This window comes from Petromyzon marinus, chromosome 69, assembly GCF_048934315.1.
Source record: "Petromyzon marinus isolate PM22_M1 ecotype Great Lakes invasive population chromosome 69, UKy_Petmar_22M1.pri1.0, whole genome shotgun sequence".
Lineage (NCBI taxonomy): Eukaryota > Metazoa > Chordata > Hyperoartia > Petromyzontiformes > Petromyzontidae > Petromyzon > Petromyzon marinus.
The window spans coordinates 2,912,397-2,933,639 of NC_133735.1; the positions used below are offsets into that span (position 1 = coordinate 2,912,397).

Consider the following 21,243-nt stretch of genomic DNA (forward strand, 5'->3'; position numbering starts at 1 on the left):
ATCCCCACTTTGTTCCACAATGTTTTCCTGGCTGAGGGATTTCCCCTCCCCCAGGACCTCACAGAAATGCTCAGCAAATCTGCAAACCTGTTCCTGGGGGTCGGAGATTGGAACACCGTTTTTTTTCCCTAATGATGATAATAGGTGTGGCGCTGCAGGTTACTTTTTTGATGGAGTTAAATCGGGATTTGTGATCGCGGGCCACTGAGGCAGACTCCATCTCCTCAGCAACCCACGACCACCACCCATCCTTGCAGCACCTCACGGCTCTCCAAACCTCTGAGCGAAGGCTGCTGTAAGCCTCCTCATTCTTTGACGTGGGATGCTGTAGCCAATGAGAGTGGGCCTGTCGCTTTTTCTCAACCATCCTGAACATCTCCTCTGTCAGCCAGGGTCTGTGGGGCGGTCTGGACCGCGTCCCCAAAGCAGCCATTGCAGCTGCATGAGTCACTGTCCTAAACCTCGCCAATTTACCCTCGACGTCAGGAGGGGTGGGGGACGATGCCAACCCCAGCCGCAAGCGATGATGAAATTCTCGCTTTCAACTTTCATCAGCTAACTGAGACTAGGCCACCTTAGGTTGGAATAGGGCCTGGGTGTATACCCACCACTGGAATGGAAGAATGGCAGGCGCATCTTACAGATCACAAGTCAATGTTCAGAGGGCAGATCAGCTCCACGGTAGGTCCTGGTGTCAGGGACATGGGCCCACATCCGCTGTTCCATCACTATGTAGTCCAGCAGATGTTCTTGCTTGGACCCGGCATGCATCCATGATGTTGGGTGGATGCGCCGATGCCAGAACATCGTGTTGGTAATTACAAGCCCATGGGCTGCACAAAAATCTAGCAGCCTCCTACCGTTGTTATTGAGCTGATCTGGCCCATGCCTTCCAATCACTCCAGACCAGGTGCCAGCATCATGACCAACTCGGGCATTGAAGTCACCCAACAAGATGACTCTATCCCGAGGGGCCACTTTAGCCAGCACCTGTGACAGGAGGTCATAAAAGGCATCTGATACATCGGCCTTGCCTGCATCCCTCCACGGATGTTCGTCTTCGGTGGTAGCATAAGTAACCACGACCACCACTCTTCGCCTCCGGTTGATGAGAAGGCGAGTCCAAAGTAGCCTGGGGCTTACAGCTTCCCACACCTCACCACCACACTCCCACGCCCCCTTCATTCTTTTGTTCAGAAGAAGAGCCACACCCTGTTGTTTGGCAGTCTCCTGCCCCGAGTAGAGGACTGTCCACCCCTCATTGTGACAGCAGCCAGAGCTGGTCCACCAGACCTCCTGAATGCCACAGAGTTCCAGGCGGCACCGGTCCAGCTCCCGACAGAGGAATGGCAGCCTCTCCTCCGCAGTGAGCGTTCGAACATTCCACGTGGCCATCCGTAGTGGCTTGTCGTTGTTTCTGGATGAGCCCCGAGGGTAAAGATTCAATCTTCTGGCTCTTCCAGATAGCGTTTGACCAGGAGACTTCATAGACGCCGAGCCCCCCGGGGTCTCCGGCACAAGCTTATTAGTTACATATTTCAGTCGTGGTTTAGTGGTAAATTATTGAAGGTGAAGGGGTACCAGCCCCTCGCACCCGTCCAGAGGCCCCATTTAGCCACTGTGGTGGTCACAGACGCCACGAGGGGAGAAGCCAATCGAAATTGGCCCTCCCCCCCACAGCACTGTGCACGACAGCGTTGCCCGTCCGGCAACACACCTACACACACACCTTTACCTACAGACCTTGTCCAGGTGTCTCATACACCTACACACACACCTTTACCTACACACCTTGTCCAGGTGTCTCATACACCTACACACACACCTTTACCTGCACACCTTGTCCAGGTGTCTCATACACCTACACACACACCTTTACCTGCACACCTTGTCCAGGTGTCTCATACACCTACACACACACCTTTACCTACACACCTTGTCCAGGTGTCTCATACACCTATATACACACACACCTTTACCTACACACCTTGTCCAGGTGTCTCATACACCTACATACACACACCCCTTTACCTACACGCCTTGTCCAGGTGTCTCATACACCTACACACACACCTTTACCTACACGCCTTGTCCAGGTGTCTCATACACCTACATACACACCTTAACCTACACGCCTTGTCCAGGTGTCTCATACACCTACATACACACCTTTACCTACACACCTTGTCCAGGTGTCTCATACACCTACATAGACACACCTTTACCTACACACCTTGTCCAGGTGTCTCATACACCTACACACACACCTTTACCTGCACACCTTGTCCAGGTGTCTCATACACCTACACACACACCTTTACCTGCACACCTTATCCAGGTGTCTCATACACCTACATACACACACCTTTACCTACACACCTTGTCCAGGTGTCTCATACACCTACACACACACCTTTACCTGCACACCTTGTCCAGGTGTCACATACACCTACACACACACCTTTACCTACACACCTTGTCCAGTTGTCTCATACACCTACATACACACACCCCTTTACCTGCACACCTTGTCCAGGTGTCTCATACACCTACACACACACCTTTACCTACACACCTTGTCCAGTTGTCTCATACACCTACATACACACACACCTTTATCTACACACCTTGTCCAGGTGTCTCATACACCTACATACACACACACCTTTACCTACACACCTTGTCCAGGTGTCTCATACACCTACATACACACACCCCTTTACCTACACGCCTTGTCCAGGTGTCTCATACACCTACACACACACCTTTACCTACACGCCTTGTCCAGGTGTCTCATACACCTACATACACACCTTAACCTACACGCCTTGTCCAGGTGTCTCATACACCTACATACACACCTTTACCTACACACCTTGTCCAGGTGTCTCATACACCTACATACACACACCTTTACCTACACACCTTGTCCAGGTGTCTCATACACCTACATACACACACTTTTACCTACACACCTTGTCCAGGTGTCTCATACACCTACACACACACCTTTACCTACACACCTTGTCCAGGTGTCTCATACACCTACACACACACACCTTTACCTACACACCTTGTCCAGGTGTCTCATACACCTACACACACACCTTTACCTATACACCTTGTCCAGGTGTCTCATACACCTACACACACACCTTTACCTACACACCTTGTCCAGGTGTCACATACACCTACATACACACCTTTACCTACACACCTTGTCCAGGTGTCTCATACACCTACATACACACACCTTTACCTACACACCTTGTCCAGGTGTCTCATACACCTACATACACACACCTTTACCTACACACCTTGTCCAGGTGTCTCATACACCTACACACACACCTTTACCTACACACCTTGTCCAGGTGTCTCATACACCTACATACACACACACCTTTACCTACACACCTTGTCCAGGTGTCTCATACACCTACATACACACACCCCTTTACCTACACGCCTTGTCCAGGTGTCTCATACACCTACACACACACCTTTACCTACACGCCTTGTCCAGGTGTCTCATACACCTACATACACACCTTAACCTACACGCCTTGTCCAGGTGTCTCATACACCTACATACACACCTTTACCTACACACCTTGTCCAGGTGTCTCATACACCTACATACACACACCTTTACCTACACACCTTGTCCAGGTGTCTCATACACCTACATACACACACTTTTACCTACACACCTTGTCCAGGTGTCTCATACACCTACACACACACCTTTACCTACACACCTTGTCCAGGTGTCTCATACACCTACACACACACACCTTTACCTACACACCTTGTCCAGGTGTCTCATACACCTACACACACACCTTTACCTACACACCTTGTCCAGGTGTCTCATACACCTACATACACACACCTTTACCTACACGCCTTGTCCAGGTGTCTCATACACCTACACACACACCTTTACCTACACGCCTTGTCCAGGTGTCTCATACACCTACACACACACCTTTACCTGCACACCTTGTCCAGGTGTCTCATACACCTACACGCACACCTTTACCTACACACCTTGTCCAGGTGTCTCATACACCTACATACACACACACCTTTACCTACACACCTTGTCCAGGTGTCTCATACACCTACATACACACACCCCTTTACCTACACGCCTTGTCCAGGTGTCTCATACACCTACACACACACCTTTACCTACACGCCTTGTCCAGGTGTCTCATACACCTACATACACACCTTAACCTACACGCCTTGTCCAGGTGTCTCATACACCTACATACACACCTTTACCTACACACCTTGTCCAGGTGTCTCATACACCTACATACACACACCTTTACCTACACACCTTGTCCAGGTGTCTCATACACCTACATGCACACACTTTTACCTACACACCTTGTCCAGGTGTCTCATACACCTACACACACACCTTTACCTACACACCTTGTCCAGGTGTCTCATACACCTACACACACACACACCTTTACCTACACACCTTGTCCAGGTGTCTCATACACCTACACACACACCTTTACCTACACACCTTGTCCAGGTGTCTCATACACCTACATACACACACCTTTACCTACACGCCTTGTCCAGGTGTCTCATACACCTACACACACACCTTTACCTACACGCCTTGTCCAGGTGTCTCATACACCTACATACACACCTTAACCTACACGCCTTGTCCAGGTGTCTCATACACCTACATACACACCTTTACCTACACACCTTGTCCAGGTGTCTCATACACCTACATACACACACCTTTACCTACACACCTTGTCCAGGTGTCTCATACACCTACATACACACACTTTTACCTACACACCTTGTCCAGGTGTCTCATACACCTACACACACACCTTTACCTACACACCTTGTCCAGGTGTCTCATACACCTACACACACACACCTTTACCTACACACCTTGTCCAGGTGTCTCATACACCTACACACACACCTTTACCTACACACCTTGTCCAGGAGTCCCATACACCTACATACACACACCTTTACCTACACGCCTTGTCCAGGTGTCTCATACACCTACACACACACCTTTACCTACACGCCTTGTCCAGGTGTCTCATACACCTACACACACACCTTTACCTACACACCTTGTCCAGGTGTCTCATACACCTACACACACCTTTACCTACACACCTTGTCCAGGTGTCTCATACACCTACACACACACACCTTTACCTACACACCTTGTCCAGGTGTCTCATACACCTACATACACACCTTTACCTACACACCTTGTCCAGGTGTCACATACACCTACACACACCTTTACCTACACACCTTGTCCAGGTGTCTCATACACCTACATACACACACCTTTACCTACACACCTTGTCCAGGTGTCACATACACCTACATACACACACACCTTTACCTACACACCTTGTCCAGGTGTCTCATACACCTACACACACACCTTTACCTACACACCTTGTCCAGGTGTCTCATACACCTACACACACACACCTTTACCTACACACCTTGTCCAGGTGTCTCATACACCTACACACACACACCTTTACCTACACACCTTGTCCAGGTGTCTCATACACCTACACACACACCTTTACCTACACACCTTGTCCAGGTGTCTCATACACCTACACACACACATCTTTACCTACACACCTTGTCCAGGTGTCTCATAAACCTGCATACACACACCTTTACCTACACACCTTGTCCAGGTGTCTCATACACCTACATACACACCTTTACCTACACACCTTGTCCAGGTGTCTCATACACCTACACACACACACCTTTACCTACACACCTTGTCCAGGTGTCTCATGAACCTACATACACACACCTTTACCTACACACCTTGTCCAGGTGTCTTACACACCTACATACACACCTTTACCTACACACCTTGTCCAGGTGTCTCATACACCAACATACACACACCTTTACCTACACACCTTGTCCAGGTGTCTCATACACCTACATACACACCTTTACCTGCACACCTTGTCCAGGTGTCTCATACACCTACACACACACCTTTACCTACACACCTTGTCCAGGTGTCTCATACACCTACATACACACCTTTACCTACACACCTTGTCCAAGTGTCTCATATACCTACACACACACCTTTACCTACACACCTTGTCCAGGTGTCTCATACACCTACACACACACCTTTACCTACACACCTTGTCCAGGAGTCCCATACACCTACATACACACACCTTTACCTACACGCCTTGTCCAGGTGTCTCATACACCTACACACACACCTTTACCTACACGCCTTGTCCAGGTGTCTCATACACCTACACACACACCTTTACCTACACACCTTGTCCAGGTGTCTCATACACCTACACACACCTTTACCTACACACCTTGTCCAGGTGTCTCATACACCTACACACACACACCTTTACCTACACACCTTGTCCAGGTGTCTCATACACCTACATACACACCTTTACCTACACACCTTGTCCAGGTGTCACATACACCTACACACACCTTTACCTACACACCTTGTCCAGGTGTCTCATACACCTACATACACACACCTTTACCTACACACCTTGTCCAGGTGTCACATACACCTACATACACACACACCTTTACCTACACACCTTGTCCAGGTGTCTCATACACCTACACACACACCTTTACCTACACACCTTGTCCAGGTGTCTCATACACCTACACACACCTTTACCTACACACCTTGTCCAGGTGTCTCATACACCTACACACACACACCTTTACCTACACACCTTGTCCAGGTGTCTCATACACCTACACACACACCTTTACCTACACACCTTGTCCAGGTGTCTCATACACCTACACACACACATCTTTACCTACACACCTTGTCCAGGTGTCTCATAAACCTGCATACACACACCTTTACCTACACACCTTGTCCAGGTGTCTCATACACCTACATACACACCTTTACCTACACACCTTGTCCAGGTGTCTCATACACCTACACACACACACCTTTACCTACACACCTTGTCCAGGTGTCTCATGAACCTACATACACACACCTTTACCTACACACCTTGTCCAGGTGTCTTACACACCTACATACACACCTTTACCTACACACCTTGTCCAGGTGTCTCATACACCAACATACACACACCTTTACCTACACACCTTGTCCAGGTGTCTCATACACCTACATACACACCTTTACCTGCACACCTTGTCCAGGTGTCTCATACACCTACACACACACCTTTACCTACACACCTTGTCCAGGTGTCTCATACACCTACATACACACCTTTACCTACACACCTTGTCCAAGTGTCTCATATACCTACACACACACCTTTACCTACACACCTTGTCCAGGTGTCTCATACACCTACACACACACACACACCTTTACCTACACACCTTGTCCAGGTGTCTCATACACCTACACACACACCTTTACCTACACACCTTGTCCAGGTGTCTCATACACCTACACACACACACACCATTACCTACACACCTTGTCCAGGTGTCTCATACACCTACACACACCTCTACCTACACACCTTGTCCAGGTGTCTCATACACCTACACACACTTTTACCTACACACCTTGTCCAGGTGTCACACACAAAGACAAAGACTCTAGGGGCAAGTGCTGTTAGCGAGCACCTATGAAGGCCGGCACGGCACACGAGGGGGTGAGTGGCCAGCACCACGCCCGGCCGCCTTTGTCTCCCTTTTGGCGATGCCCACACATCAGAGGATTCCAATAGACGAAGAGCTTACACCGAGATCTCAGTGTCTTGATAGTGGCGCATTGTCTTTGTGCTGTTCGCTTTTTGGCGTCCTCTGGTCCAACACTTTGAGACGAGGCTCTAAAGAAAGTTGCCTCTGTGGTGGAACAATCAGTTTAAAAAAAACAATGCCATCATATACTACCAGGGCATGTTTTTTTTGTTTACATGTTCACCACAAGTATATGCGGCTCATGCAGACGTAATTCCTCGCACAAAGGTTTATTTTTTGGCGTTCGAACATTTTAACACAACGCCAGAAATGGTAAAAACCTATTCTTACATGTTGATACCGGTTAAGGGAGGTCCCATGGTGTAACCGCTACTACTCGCTTAACAGTCTTTGCCCCTCTGCCGTGTACCCACAGTGCGCAGAACCCGAGAGGCGTCGACGCCATCGCTCCTGGCGACGAGATGCGCTCGCAGATGCACGCACGCCGGCTCGCAGCCTGCCCCTTCGATGTCTGGGGAGGTGCGGTAAAGAGCTAGACAAAGGGCCCCCCCCCACACCGTGTCTCCTGTAACAGGTTGTCTGGGCAAGTGCTCACGCAATAACGCAAAGGCCCGATCCGCAAACACGAAGGAGACATCACAGCGATCCACTCTGCTCCTCCTGACGCAGTTATCGCACGGACGAAGAAGAAGGTCGACATGCCGTTAGCGAGTAGCAGCAGTGCAATCGCCCCCATGTAGCCTGTTGCAGGCTGTCGGGCGCAGCACTGTTAGTGCGTAGCAGCAGTGCCTGACGATCCCCTCCATGTAGCCTGTTGCAAGCTGTCGGGCGCAACACTGTTAGTGCGTAGCAGCAGTGCCTGTAGACACAAAGACAACAATCTCCCCACCATGTAGCCTTTTGCAAGCTGTCGGGCCCAGCACTGTTAGAGAGTAGCAGCAGTGCCTATAGACACACAGACAACTATCGCCCCCATGTAGCCTGTTGCAGGCTGTCAGTCCAGGCGCTGTTAGTGAGTAGCAGCAATGCCTACAGACACAAAGACAACAATGCCCCCCATGTAGCCTGTTGCAGGCTGTCGGGCCCAGCGCTGTTAGTGCGTAGCAGCAGTGCCTACAGACACACAGACAACAATCCCGCCCATGTAGCCTGTTGCAGGCTGTCAGTCTAAGCGCTGTTAGAGAGTAGCAGCGGTGCCTATAGACACAAAGACAAAAAATCTCCCCACCATGTAGCCTGTTGCAAGCTGTCGGGCCCAGCACTGTTAGAGAGTAGCAGCAGTGCCTGTAGACACAAAGACAACAATCCCCTTCATGTAGCCTGTTGCAGGCTGTCAGTCCAGGCGCTGTTAGTGCGTAGCAGCAGTGCCTACAGACACACAGACAACAAACGCCCCCATGTAGCCTGTTGCAGGCTGTCGGGTCCAGGCGCTGTTAGTGTGTAGCAGCAGTGCCTGTAGACACAAAGACAACAATCCCCTCCATGTAGCCTGTTGCAAGCTGTCAGGCGCAACACTGTTAGTGCGTAGCAGCAGTGCCTACAGACACACAGACAACTATCGCCCCCATGTAGCCTGTTGCAGGCTGTCGGGCCCAGCGCTGTTAGTGCGTAGCAGCAGTGCCTGTAGACACAAAGACAACAATCCCCTTCATGTAACCTGTTGCAGGCTGTCAGTCCAGGCGCTGTTAGTGCGTAGCAGCAGTGCCTACAGACACACAGACAACAATCCCGCCCATGTAGCCTGTTGCAGGCTGTCAGTCCAAGCGCTGTTAGTGCGTAGCAGCGGTGCCTAAGTCGCTCCTTCCCTTGTCTTCCCGCAGCAGCAGCAGCAGCAGCAGCCTCTGAAGCAGCAGCAGCAGAAGCTGCTCCCATCCCTCCCGGAGGCGGCGCGCTTGACGTTTGCCTCCACCGCCTCCACCGCCACCGCCGCCGCCGACGTCACCGACACCCGCCCCGGCATCGCCTCCGCTGCCGCTAGCGCTGGTACCACAGCCTGCGTCTTCTCGCTCCCGCAGCAGCGTCAGCAGCGGTGTCCGGCAGCGGCTTCGTCCTCGCCGCTGCTGCCCTCCTGCCTCCACCGCCGCCACCACCAACACCGCCACCACCGCCACCACCGCCACCACCGCCGGCAACGCCCCGAAGAGACGCGGAAGGGCGGCCTGGAGCCGGCTGGCGACGTGGGTGAGAGCGGTGGAGCGGGAGGCCTGGCGGTCGGGCGGGGCGAGTGGGAGGCTTCGGCGATGGACGCCATCCGCCAGCTGCGCCTGAGGTCGCGCCTGCAGCTGCAGCGGGCGCCGGAGCGGTGGCGGCCGGGGTGCCTCGTCCCGCCGGATTCGCCGGGGGCGGCCGCGGGCCTCGGCGGCGGCCCCCGCGGCGGCGGCGGCGGCGTTGTCGGGGAATCGGTGGCCGACCTGCGGCGGCTGCGCTCGGCGCTCGACGGGAGCCACCGGGCAGAGGGGTGCCGGCCTCCCGGTGACTTCGGTGGCGCCGAATTCATGGCGGCAGTGGAGGGAGGAGGAGGAGGAGGAGGAGGAGGAGGAGGAGGAGGAGGAGGAGGAGGAGGAGGAGGAGGAGGAGGAGGCGGCCCAAGTGGCCGGCCCACGTCGCCAGCGCAGCTTCTCAACTTCTCACCGCCCCTCCCGGGGGCCCCGTTTCGGGTGCCGCAGGGCCAGGTGTCGGGAGGGGCGGGGGCCCCGCTTGGAGGGCCCGGGGGCCCGCCGTTGGGGCGAGCGCCGGGCCCATCGGGAGGGGCGGTGGCCCCGTTGGCAGGGCCCGGGGGCCTGCCGTTGGGAGTGCCTCGGGGCCTGCTGTTGGGAGGGCCTGGGGATCCCTTGTTGGGAGGGGCGCGCGGCGCAACAGCAGTGGCGGCCAGCCGGGAGGCCTACGAGCCGCGGCCTCCGCCGCCGCCGCCGCCGCCGTACGGGGGCCAGGCGGGCGACGCCGCGTGCCAGTGGCCGCCGGAGCGACGCCGCGGGCCGGGACCAATCCCACGCCGAGGGCCGCCCGGAGCTCCTCCCGGCGGCCGCTTCCTCCGTGGGCCCGGCGGGGCCACCGTCGCGGTGGACGAGGAGGAGGAGGAGGAGGAGGCCGTGCCAGTGGGCCACCGCCACCGTCACCGCCACCCAACGACCTTGTCCCAGATCTTCTGGGGCCCAATTCCGGGCGGCGTTGGGAAGCTGCACGGGACCGGCCAGTGGCAGCAGTTGGAGCAGCAGCAGCAGTTGCAGCAGTTGCAACAGTTGCACCACCAGCAGCAGTTGCAGCAGCAGCAGATGGAGCAGCAGCAGCAGATGGAGCAGCAGTTGCAGCAGCAGCAGATGGAGCAGCAGCAGTTGGAGCAGCAGCAGATGGAGCAGCAGCAGTTGGAGCAGCAGCAGTTGGAGCAGCAGCAGATGGAGCACCAGTTGCAGCAGCAGCAGTTGCAGCAGCAGCAGATGGAGCAGCAGCAGATGGAGCAGCAGCAGATGGAGCAACAGTTACAGCAGCAGCAGTTGGCGCAGCAGCAGTTGGAGCAGCAGCAGATGGAGCACCAGTTGCAGCAGCAGCAGTTGCAGCAGCAGCAGATGGAGCAGCAGCAGATGGAGCAGCAGCAGATGGAGCAACAGTTACAGCAGCAGCAGTTGGCGCAGCAGCAGTTGGAGCAGCAGCAGATGGAGCAACAGTTACAGCAGCAGCAGTTGGCGCAGCAGCAGTTGGAGCAGCAGCAGATGGAGCAGCAGCAGATGGAGCAACAGTTACAGCAGCAGCAGTTGGCGCAGCAGCAGTTGGAGCAGCAGCAGATGGAGCAACAGCAGATGGAGCAACAGTTACAGCAGCAGCAGTTGGCGCAGCAGCAGTTGGAGCAGCAGCAGATGGAGCAACAGTTACAGCAGCAGCAGTTGGCGCAGCAGCAGTTGGAGCAGCAGCAGATGGAGCAGCAGCAGATGGAGCAACAGTTACAGCAGCAGCAGTTACAGCAGCAGCAGTTACAGCAGCAGCAGATGGAGCAGCAGCAGATGGAGCAACAGTTACAGCAGCAGCAGTTACAGCAGCAGCAGATGGAGCAACAGTTACAACAGCAGCAGATGGAGCAGCAGCAGATGGAGCAGCAACAGTTGGAGCAGCAACAGTTACAGCAGCAGCAGTTACAGCAGCAACAGTTGGAGCAGCAGCACCACAAACAGCAGCAGCAGAAGCAGCATCAGCAGCAGGGGTACCACCACCAGTACCAACAGCAGCAGCAGCAGCAACAGCAAGGGTACCACCAGCTGCTGTTGCTGCGATTGCATGAGCAGCTGCAGCAGGAGCAGCTGCAACAACAGCAGCAGCTGCAACAACAGCAGCAGCTGCAACAACAGCAGCAGCTGCTGCTCTTGCAGCAGCAGCTAGCGGAGGAGGAGGAGGTTACAGCGTGCAGTCAGCAGGGGTACCAGCAGCTCCTGCAGCAGCAGCTGCAACAGCAGCAACAGCAGCAGTTGGAGCAGCAGCTCCTGCAGCAGCAGCGGCAGCAGCAACAGCAGCTAGAGCAGCAGCTGCAGCAGCAGCAGCAGCAGCAACAGCAGCATTTGGAGCAGCAGCTGCAGCAGCAGCAACAGCAGCATTTGGAGCAGCAGCTCCTGCAGCAGGAGCAGCAACTGCACCAGTTTGAGCAGCAGCAGCAGCTCCTGCAGCAGCAGCAGCAGCAGGGGCAGCAGCAGGGGCAGGCGATCAGCCGGGCAGCACCACCACCACCACCAATAGCTGCAGAGGCAGCGGCGGGAGGTCCGTCCATCCACGTGGGCTTCACCGTTGGAGTCCCGGCGGCGGTCCCGGTGGTCCCGGTGGTCCCGGTGGTCCCGGTGGTCCCGGCGGCAGTCCCGGTGGTCCCGGTGGTCCCGGCGGCAGCCCCGGTGGTCCAGGCGGTCCAGGCGGGGCCGGCGACGGCGTGGCACGACGGAGGCCCGGCTCACTGCTGCCACGGAGCCGGCGGATTCCGGGAAGGATCCAGCGGAGTCCGGCAAAGCGCGGACTAATTCACCGACCGTTCCATCTCGCTCCCTTCTACACCGTGGGTGGACTAATCTCCATCTGTTGCATCTCGCTCCCTTCTACACCGTGGGTGGACTAATCTCCATCTGTTACATCTCGCTCCCTTCTACACCGCGGGTGGACTAATCTCCATCTGTTCCATCTCGCTCCCTTCTACACCCGTGTGTGGAACTAATCTCCATCCGTTCCATCTCGCTCCCTTCTACACCGTGTGTGGAACTAATCTCCATCCGTTCCACCTCGCTCCCTTCTACACCCGTGTGTGGAACTAATCTCCATCCGTTCCACCTCGCTCCCTTCTACACCGTGTGTGGACTAATCTCCATCCGTTCCATCTCGCTCCCTTCTACACCGCGGGTGGACTAATCTCCATCTGTTCCATCTCGCTCCCTTCTACACCGTGTGTGGACTAATCTCCATCCGTTCCATCTCGCTCCCTTCTACACGCGTGTGTGGACTAATCTCCATCTGTTGCATCTCGCTCCCTTCTACACCGTGGGTGGACTAATCTCCATCCGTTACACGAAAACTCCTTCCCGCTAACCGCTTGCACCACCGCTCCAAGCGAGACAAAGGTCCCCCAGCTCTACCCTGAACAGACTGCAGGGGCAAGTGCTGTTAGCGAGCACCTATGAAAGCTGGGGGTGGGTGGCCAACACCACGCCCGGCCGCCTTTGTCTCCCCAAGTAGCGATGTTTACTACCACACCGCACCAGGTACTCATTTGAGGCCGAGTCGACCTAGGGGAGGCCTTCACCGGTTCAGATAATCGTCACTGGGTGTTGGCCGGGAGCGGGAATCGAACCCGGATCGCCGGGTTCGTAGCGCAGCATAGCAGCGCTTACCGCCACACTACCGCTCCCCACGTACACACAGACACACGCACACTGCTAAAACGTATCTTTAAATAAGTTTAATATGTAAATGGAAAAAATTTCGACTGTGAATTTACGTGATTGAAATGAGAGATGGGTTCATTGCGCCTGAGAGTTTAATAAATTGCCAACAGGCAGGGTCCTTGCACATAAAACACCTGGACATACGAGCATTGATTCAGGCAAAGCCTGGAGTTTGTGTGATCTCCCCTTGTTCTACAGAGTGAGTGGAGTTTGTGTGATCTCTCCCTGTTCTACAGTGAGAGTGAGTGGAGTTTTTGTGATCTCCCCCTGTTCTACAGAGTGAGTGAGTGGAGTTTGTATGATCTCCCCCTGTTCTACAGAGTGAGTGGAGTTTGTGTGATCTCTCCCTGTTCTACAGAGTGAGAGTGAGTGGAGTTTTTGTGATCTCCCCCTGTCCTACAGAGTGAGCGGAGTTTGTGTGATCTCCCCCTGTTCTACAGAGTGAGTGAGTGGAGTTTGTATGATCTCTCCCTGTTCTACAGAGTGAGTGGAGTTTTTGTGATCTCCCCCTGTTCTACAGAGTGAGTGGAGTTTGTGTGATCTCCCCCGGTTCTACAGAGTGAGTGAGTGGAGTTTGTGTGATCTCCCCCTGTTCTACAGAGTGAGTGAGTGGAGTTTGTGTGATCTCCCCCTGTTCTACAGAGTGAGTGGAGTTTGTGTGATCTCCCCCTGTTCTACAGAGTGAGTGGAGTTTGTGTGATCTCTCCCTGTTCTACAGAGTGAGAGTGAGTGGAGTTTTTGTGATCTCCCCCTGTTCTACAGAGTGAGTGGAGTTTGTGTGATCTCCCCCTGTTCTACAGAGTGAGTGAGTGGAGTTTGTATGATCTCTCCCTGTTCTACAGTGAGAGTGAGTGGAGTTTTTGTGATCTCCCCCTGTTCTACAGAGTGAGTGGAGTTTGTGTGATCTCCCCCGGTTCTACAGAGTGAGTGAGTGGAGTTTGTGTGATCTCCCCCTGTTCTACAGAGTGAGTGAGTGGAGTTTGTATGATCTCCCCCTGTTCTACAGCGTGAGTGGAGTTTGTGTGATCTCCCCCTGTTCTACAGTGAGTGAGTGGAGTTTGTATGATCTCCCCCTGTTCTACAGAGTGAGTGAGTGGAGTTTGTATGATCTCCCCCTGTTCTACAGCGTGAGTGGAGTTTGTGTGATCTCCCCCTGTTCTACAGAGTGAGTGAATGGAGTTTGTGTGATCTCCCCCTGTTCTACAGAGTGAGTGAGTGGAGTTTGCGTGATCTCCCCCTGTTCTACAGAGTGAGTGGAGTTTGTGTGATCTCCCCCTGTTCTACAGAGTGAGTGAGTGGAGTTTGTGTGAGCTCCCCCTGTTCTGCAGAGTGAATCTTGAGTCTCTCGAGTGAGGCTGTTGCTGGCGGGGTAAACGACATCATCAGAGGACAGATGAGTTCAGAATCACCACGACCCAGGGCTCGAACCCAGGCTCTCAGTGTCTCTGACACGGCCATCGTGAACCCCCTGATAGAGAGAGACACCCAGACCCAGGGCTCGAACCCAGCCTCCCAGTGTCTCCGACACGGCCACTATGAACCCCCTGATAGAGAGAGAGAGAGACACCCAGACCCAGGACTCGAACCCAGGCTCCCAGTGTCTCCGACACGGCCATCGTGAACCCCCTGAGACCGAGAGGGATGACGCCTGTGCTGGACACATCACGGAATCCGAAGAGCTATGAAGCTCTTTCCGTACTCTTCTCACCGGCGTAACTCGACGCTCCGATCACACGGGATTTACAATTGCACAGCGAGTCTTGTGCAACGTGGACCCCACGGATCGCTGCGGGCAAATCCCACCACGGACTCACCACGCCCCTGGGATTTACTTGCACAGGGCTCCACTTGCAGTGAGCGGGGTGGAGGGGCGGAGGGGGGCGGGTGAGTGGGTGGACGAGTGGGGGTCGGGTGTAAGTGATGGGGTGAGTAGGGGGGTGAGTGGGGGGCTGAGAGGGGGGGTGAGTGGGGGTGAGTTGGTGGGCGAGTGGGGGTGTGGTGTAAGTGATGGGGTGAGTAGGGAGGTGAGTGGGTGAGTGAGTGGGTGGGTGAATAGGGGGGTGAGTTGGTGGGTGAATAGGGGGGTGAGTGGGTGGGTGAATAGGGGGGTGAGTGGGGGGGGGTGAGTGGGGGGTGAGTGGGGGGTGAGTGGGGGGTGAGTTGGTGGGTGACTGGGGGGTGGTGAGTGGGGGTGGTGAGTGGGTGGGTGAGTGGGTGGGTGGGTGGGGGTGGTGAGTGGGTGAGTGGGTGGGTGAATAGGGGGGTGAGTGGGGGGCTGAGTGGGGGGTGAGTGGGGGTGATGAGAGGGGGGGTGAATGGTGGGGTGAGTAGGGGATGAGTGGGGGGGGGGGGGGGTGAGTGGGTGGGTGAGTGGGTGGGTGAGTGGGGTGTAAGTGATGGGGTGAGTAGGGGGGGTGAGTGGGTGAGTGAGTGGGTGGGTGAGTGGGGTGTAAGTGATGGGGTGAGTAGGGGGGGTGAGTGGGTGAGTGAGTGGGTGGGTGAATAGGAGGTGAGTGGGGGGGTGAGTGGGGGGCTGAGTGGAGGATGAGTGGGGGTGAGTTGGTGGGTGACTGGGGGGTGGTGAGTGGGGGTGGTGAGTGGGGGTGGTGAGTGGGGGTGGTGAGTTAGTGGGTGAGTGGGGGTGGTGAGTGGGGGTGGTAAGTGGGGGTGGTGAGTGGGGGTGGTGAGTGGGGGTGGTCAGTTGGTGGGTGAGTGGGGGTGGTGAGTGGGGGTGGTGAGTGGGTGAGTGGGTGGGTGAATAGGGGGGTGAGTGGGGGGCTGAGTGGGGGGTGAGTGGGGGTGATGAGAGGGGGGTGAATGGTGGGGTGAGTAGGGGGTGAGTGGGGGGGTGAGTGGGTGGGTGAATAGGGGGTGAGTGGGGGGGGGGTGAGTGGGGGGCTGAGTGGGAGGGTGAGTGGGGGTGGTGAGTGGGGGTGGTGAGTGGGGGTGGTGAGTGGGGGTGGTGAGTGGGTGAGTGGGTGGGTGAATAGGGGGGTGAGTTGGTGGGTGACTGGGAGGGGGGGTGAGTGGGGGTGGTTAGTGGGGAGATGAGAGGGGGGGTGAATGGTGGGGTGAGTAAGGGGTGGATGGTGAGGTGAGTAGGGGGTGAGTGGGGGGTGAGTGGGTGGGTGAGTGGGTGGGTGGGTGAGTGGGTGGGTGAGTGGAGGGGTGAGTGGGGAGGTGAGTGGATGAGTGGGGGTGAGTAGGGAGTGAATGGGTGGGTAAGTGTGGGGGGTTTGAGGCTGGTGAGTGGGTGAGTGGTTGAGTGGATGGGTGAGTGGAGCGGTGAGTGTGTGAGTGGGGGGTGCGTGGGTGGGTGAGTGATGTGAATTCTAGTGATGTTGTAGAAGGGACAGAGAGCTGAGTGATGTGAATTCTAGTGACGTTCTAGAAGGGATAGAGAGCTGAGTGATGTGAATTCTAGTGATGTTCTAGAAGGGATAGAGAGCTGAGTGATGTGAATTCTAGTGATGTAGAAGGGACAGAGAGCTTAGTGATGTGAATTCTAGTGATGTTCTAGAAGGGATAGAGAGCTGAGTGATGTGAATTCTAGTGACGTTCTAGAAGGGATAGAGAGCTGAGTGATGTGAATTCTAGTGATGTTATAGAAGTGATAGACAGCTGAGTGATGTGAATTCTAGTGATGTTCTAGAAGGGACAGAGAGCTGAGTGATGTGAATTCTAGTGATGTTGTAGAAGGGATAGAGAGCTGAGTGATGTGAATTCTAGTGATGTTCTAGAAGGGATAGAGAGCTGAGTGATGTGAATTCTAGTGATGTTCTAGAGGGGACAGAGAGCTGAGTGATGTGAATTCTAGTGATGTTCTAGAAGGGACAGACAGCTGAGTGATGTGAATTCTAGTGATGTTCTAGAAGGGATAGAGAGCTGAGTGATGTGAATTCTAGTGATGTTGTAGAAGGGACAGAGAGCTGAGTGATGTGAATTCTAGTGACGTTCTAGAAGGGACAGAGAGCTGAGTGATGTGAATTCTAGTGATGTTCTAGAAGGGATAGAGAGCTGAGTGATGAGAATTCTAGTGATGTTCTAGAAGGAATAGAGAGCTGAGTGATGTGAATTCTAGTGACGTTCTAGAAGGGATAGAGAGCTGAGTGATGTGAATTCTAGTGATGTTCTAGAAGGGACAGACAGCTGAGTGATGTGAATTCTAGTGACGTTCTAGAATGGATAGAGAGCTGAGTGATGTGAGAATTCTAGTGATGTTGTAGAAGGGACAGAGAGCTAAGTGATGTGAATTCTAGTGACGTTCTAGAAGGGATAGAGAGCTGAGTGATGTGAATTCTAGTGATGTTCTAGAAGGAATAGAGAGCTGAGTGATGTGAATTCTAGTGATGTTCTAGAAGGGATAGAGAGCTGAGTGATGTGAATATTCTAGTGGTGTTCTAGAAAGGACAGAGAGCTGAGCGATGTGAATTCTAGTGACGTTCTAGAAGAAATAGAGAGCTGAGTGATGTGAATATTCTAGTGACGTTCTAGAAGGGACAGAGAGCTGAGTGATGTGAATATTCTAGAAGGACGGGAGAGTTGACACATTGTCTCTCTCGCCCTTCTACAGCGGCCTGGAGAGGAGGTCTCTTCCACCCAGCAGCGTCTTTCTTTTAACTCTGTTGTTGTTTTGTTGTTGTTGTTGTCGTTGTTGTTGTATCCTCAAATCTTGTAACTCGATTTTAACCCGCTTCCCAATGTGGTATCGACTTCAAACTTGGTATATACTTACGTCACACTGATGACAATAACTATATTCTATCATAAAAAAATACATATTTTTTCAAAAAAAAAATACATTTCTAAACATCATTTAGTACGTGTTATGTTTCCGCTTGGGTCCAATTGGCCCTAACTGGCCACGTTTGTGGCCGAGCTTCGGGGGGGACATTTCCTGGAGTCGTGGACTTCTGACATTACTAGCGCGGTACATTTCATGAAAGCGTGGTTTTTTTTAATATATATAAAAAAAAAGAGTTTCTAAAAATATTACTGTAACTTTATAGACTGTGTGTGTGTGTGGGGGGGGGGGGGGGGGTGGTGGTGGGGGTTTAAAAATTATAAATCCATACATGTTGCTCCCTCCCGAAACCTGCTGAGCCAACGAATGTGTTGTTTTGTTTTAGCGGAGTGTCGGACAAACACAACATTTTGGCAGAACAGGCCTCGGCTCACCACGGTGGAGATGACGATCGATGGAACCGGGGAAACCGGTTTGGGTTCTTGAGTGACCACGGCCGCGAGGAACACAGGACACCAGCCACAGTGGCTGTGCCCACTAGTGGAGCTACACAGAGAGATATACGTAGAGATACATAGAGAGAGAGAGAGAGACGTAGAGATACGTAGAGACCCATAGAGAGATACATAGAGAGCCATAGAGATACGTAGAGATGCATAGAGACCCATAGAGATACGTAGAAACACACAGAGACCCATAGAGAGATACATAGAGACCCATAGAGATACATAGAGAGCCATAGAGATACGTAGAGATGCATAGAGACATAGCGATACGTAGAAACACACAGAGACCCATAGAGTGATACATAGAGACCCACAGAGATACATAGAGATACATAGAGACCCATAGAGAGATACGTAGAGACCCATAGAGAGATACGTAGATATACATAGAGATACATAGAGAGATACATAGAGACCCATAGAGATACATAGAGACCCATAGAGATACATAGAGATACATAGAGACCCATAGAGATACATAGAGATACATAGAGGCACACAGAGATACACAGACACATAGAGACCCATAGAGATACACATAGCGATACATAGAGACCCATAGAGATACACATAGAGATACATAGAGACCCATAGAGATACAGAGATGCGTAGAGACCCATAGAGATAAATAGAGACACATAGAGATACATAAAGACACATAGAGATGCACAGAGATACACAGAGATACACATAGACCCATAGAAACCCACAGAGATACATAGAGACACACATAGAGATACATAGAGATACACAGATACATAGAGACCCATAGAGACACATAGAGATACACAGAGATAGAGAGATACGCAGAGACACATAGAGATGCATATAGACCCATAGAGACCCACAGAGATACATAGAGACCCACAGAGACACAAAGCGATATAAAGACCTATAGAGATACATACAGTGAGGGAAAAAAGTATTTGATCCCCTGCTGATTTTGTACGTTTGCCCACTGACAAAGAAATGATCAGTCTATAATTTTAATGGTAGGTTTATTTGAACAGTTAGAGACAGAATAACAACAACAAAATCCAGAAAAACGAATGTAAAAAATGTTATGAATTGATTCGCATTATAATGAGGGAAATAAGTATTTGACCCCTCTGCAAAACATGACTTAGTACTTGGTGGCAAAACCCTTGTTGGCAATCACAGAGGTCAGACGTTTCTTGTAGTTGGCCACCAGGTTTGCACACATCTCAGGAGGAATTTGTCCCACTCCTCTTTGCAGATCTTCTCCAAGTCATTAAGGTTTCGAGGCTGACGTTTGGCAACTCGAACCTTCAGCTCCCTCCACAGATTTTCTATGGGATTAAGGTCTGGAGACTGGCTAGGCCACTCCAGGACCTTAATGTGCTTCTTCTTGAGCCACTCCTTTGTTGCCTTGGCCGTGTGTTTTGGGTCATTGTCATGCTGGAATACCCATCCACGACCCATTTTCAATGCCCTGGCTGAGGGAAGGAGGTTCTCACCCAAGATTTGACGGTACATGGCCCCGTCCATCGTCTCTTTGATGCGGTGAAGTTGCCCTGTCCCCTTAGCAGAAAAACACCCCCAAAGTATAATGTTTACAATCTCCATATTTGACGGTGGGGATGGTGTTCTTGGGGTCATAGGCAGCATTCCTCCTCCAAACACGGCGAGTTGAGTTGATGCCAAAGAGCTCCATTATGGTCTCATCTGACCACAACACTTTCACCCAGTTGTCCTCTGAATCATTCAGATGTTCATTGGCAAACTTCAGACGTGCATGTATATGTGCTTTCTTGAGCAGGGGGACCTTGCGGGCGCTGCAGGATTTCAGTCCTTCACGGCGTAGTGTGTTACCAATTGTTTTCTTGGTGACTATGGTCCCTGCTGCCTTGAGATCATTGACAAGATCCTCCCGTGTAGTTCTTGGCTGATTCCTCACCGTTCTCATGATCATTGCAACTCCACGAGGTGAGATCTTGCATGGAGCCCCAGGCCGAGGGAGATTGACAGTTCTTTTGTGTTTCTTCCATTTGCGAATAATCGCACCAACTGTTGTCACCTTCTCACCAAGCTGCTTGGCAATGGTCTTGTAGCCCATTCCAGCCTTGTGTAGGTCTACAATCTTGTCCCTGATATCTTTGGAGAGCTCTTTGGTCTTGGCCATGGTGGAGAGTTTGAAATCTGATTGATTGATTGCTTCTGTGGACAGGTGTCTTTTATACAGGTAACAAGCTGAGATTAGGAGCACTCCCTTTAAGAGTGTGCTCCTAATCTCAGCTCGTTACCTGTATAAAAGATACCTGGGAGCCAGAAATCTTTCTGATTGAGAGGGGGTCAAATACTTATT

General features: G+C 52.8%; 1 protein-coding gene across 1 annotated transcript in view; it reads left to right on the top strand.

The window, feature by feature from the left end:
- The window catches only part of LOC142906720 (uncharacterized), a 34,784-nt gene extending 22,032 nt beyond the window's left edge, over positions 1–12,752 (top strand). Inside the window, exons 11-13 of the mRNA XM_076055099.1 lie at positions 8,177–8,280; positions 9,582–10,950; positions 12,625–12,752. Coding sequence (XP_075911214.1) covers positions 8,177–8,280; positions 9,582–10,950; positions 12,625–12,752 — 1,601 coding nt within the window. The remainder of the gene's footprint in view (positions 1–8,176; positions 8,281–9,581; positions 10,951–12,624) is intronic.
- Positions 12,753–21,243: the final 8,491 nt, after the last annotated feature.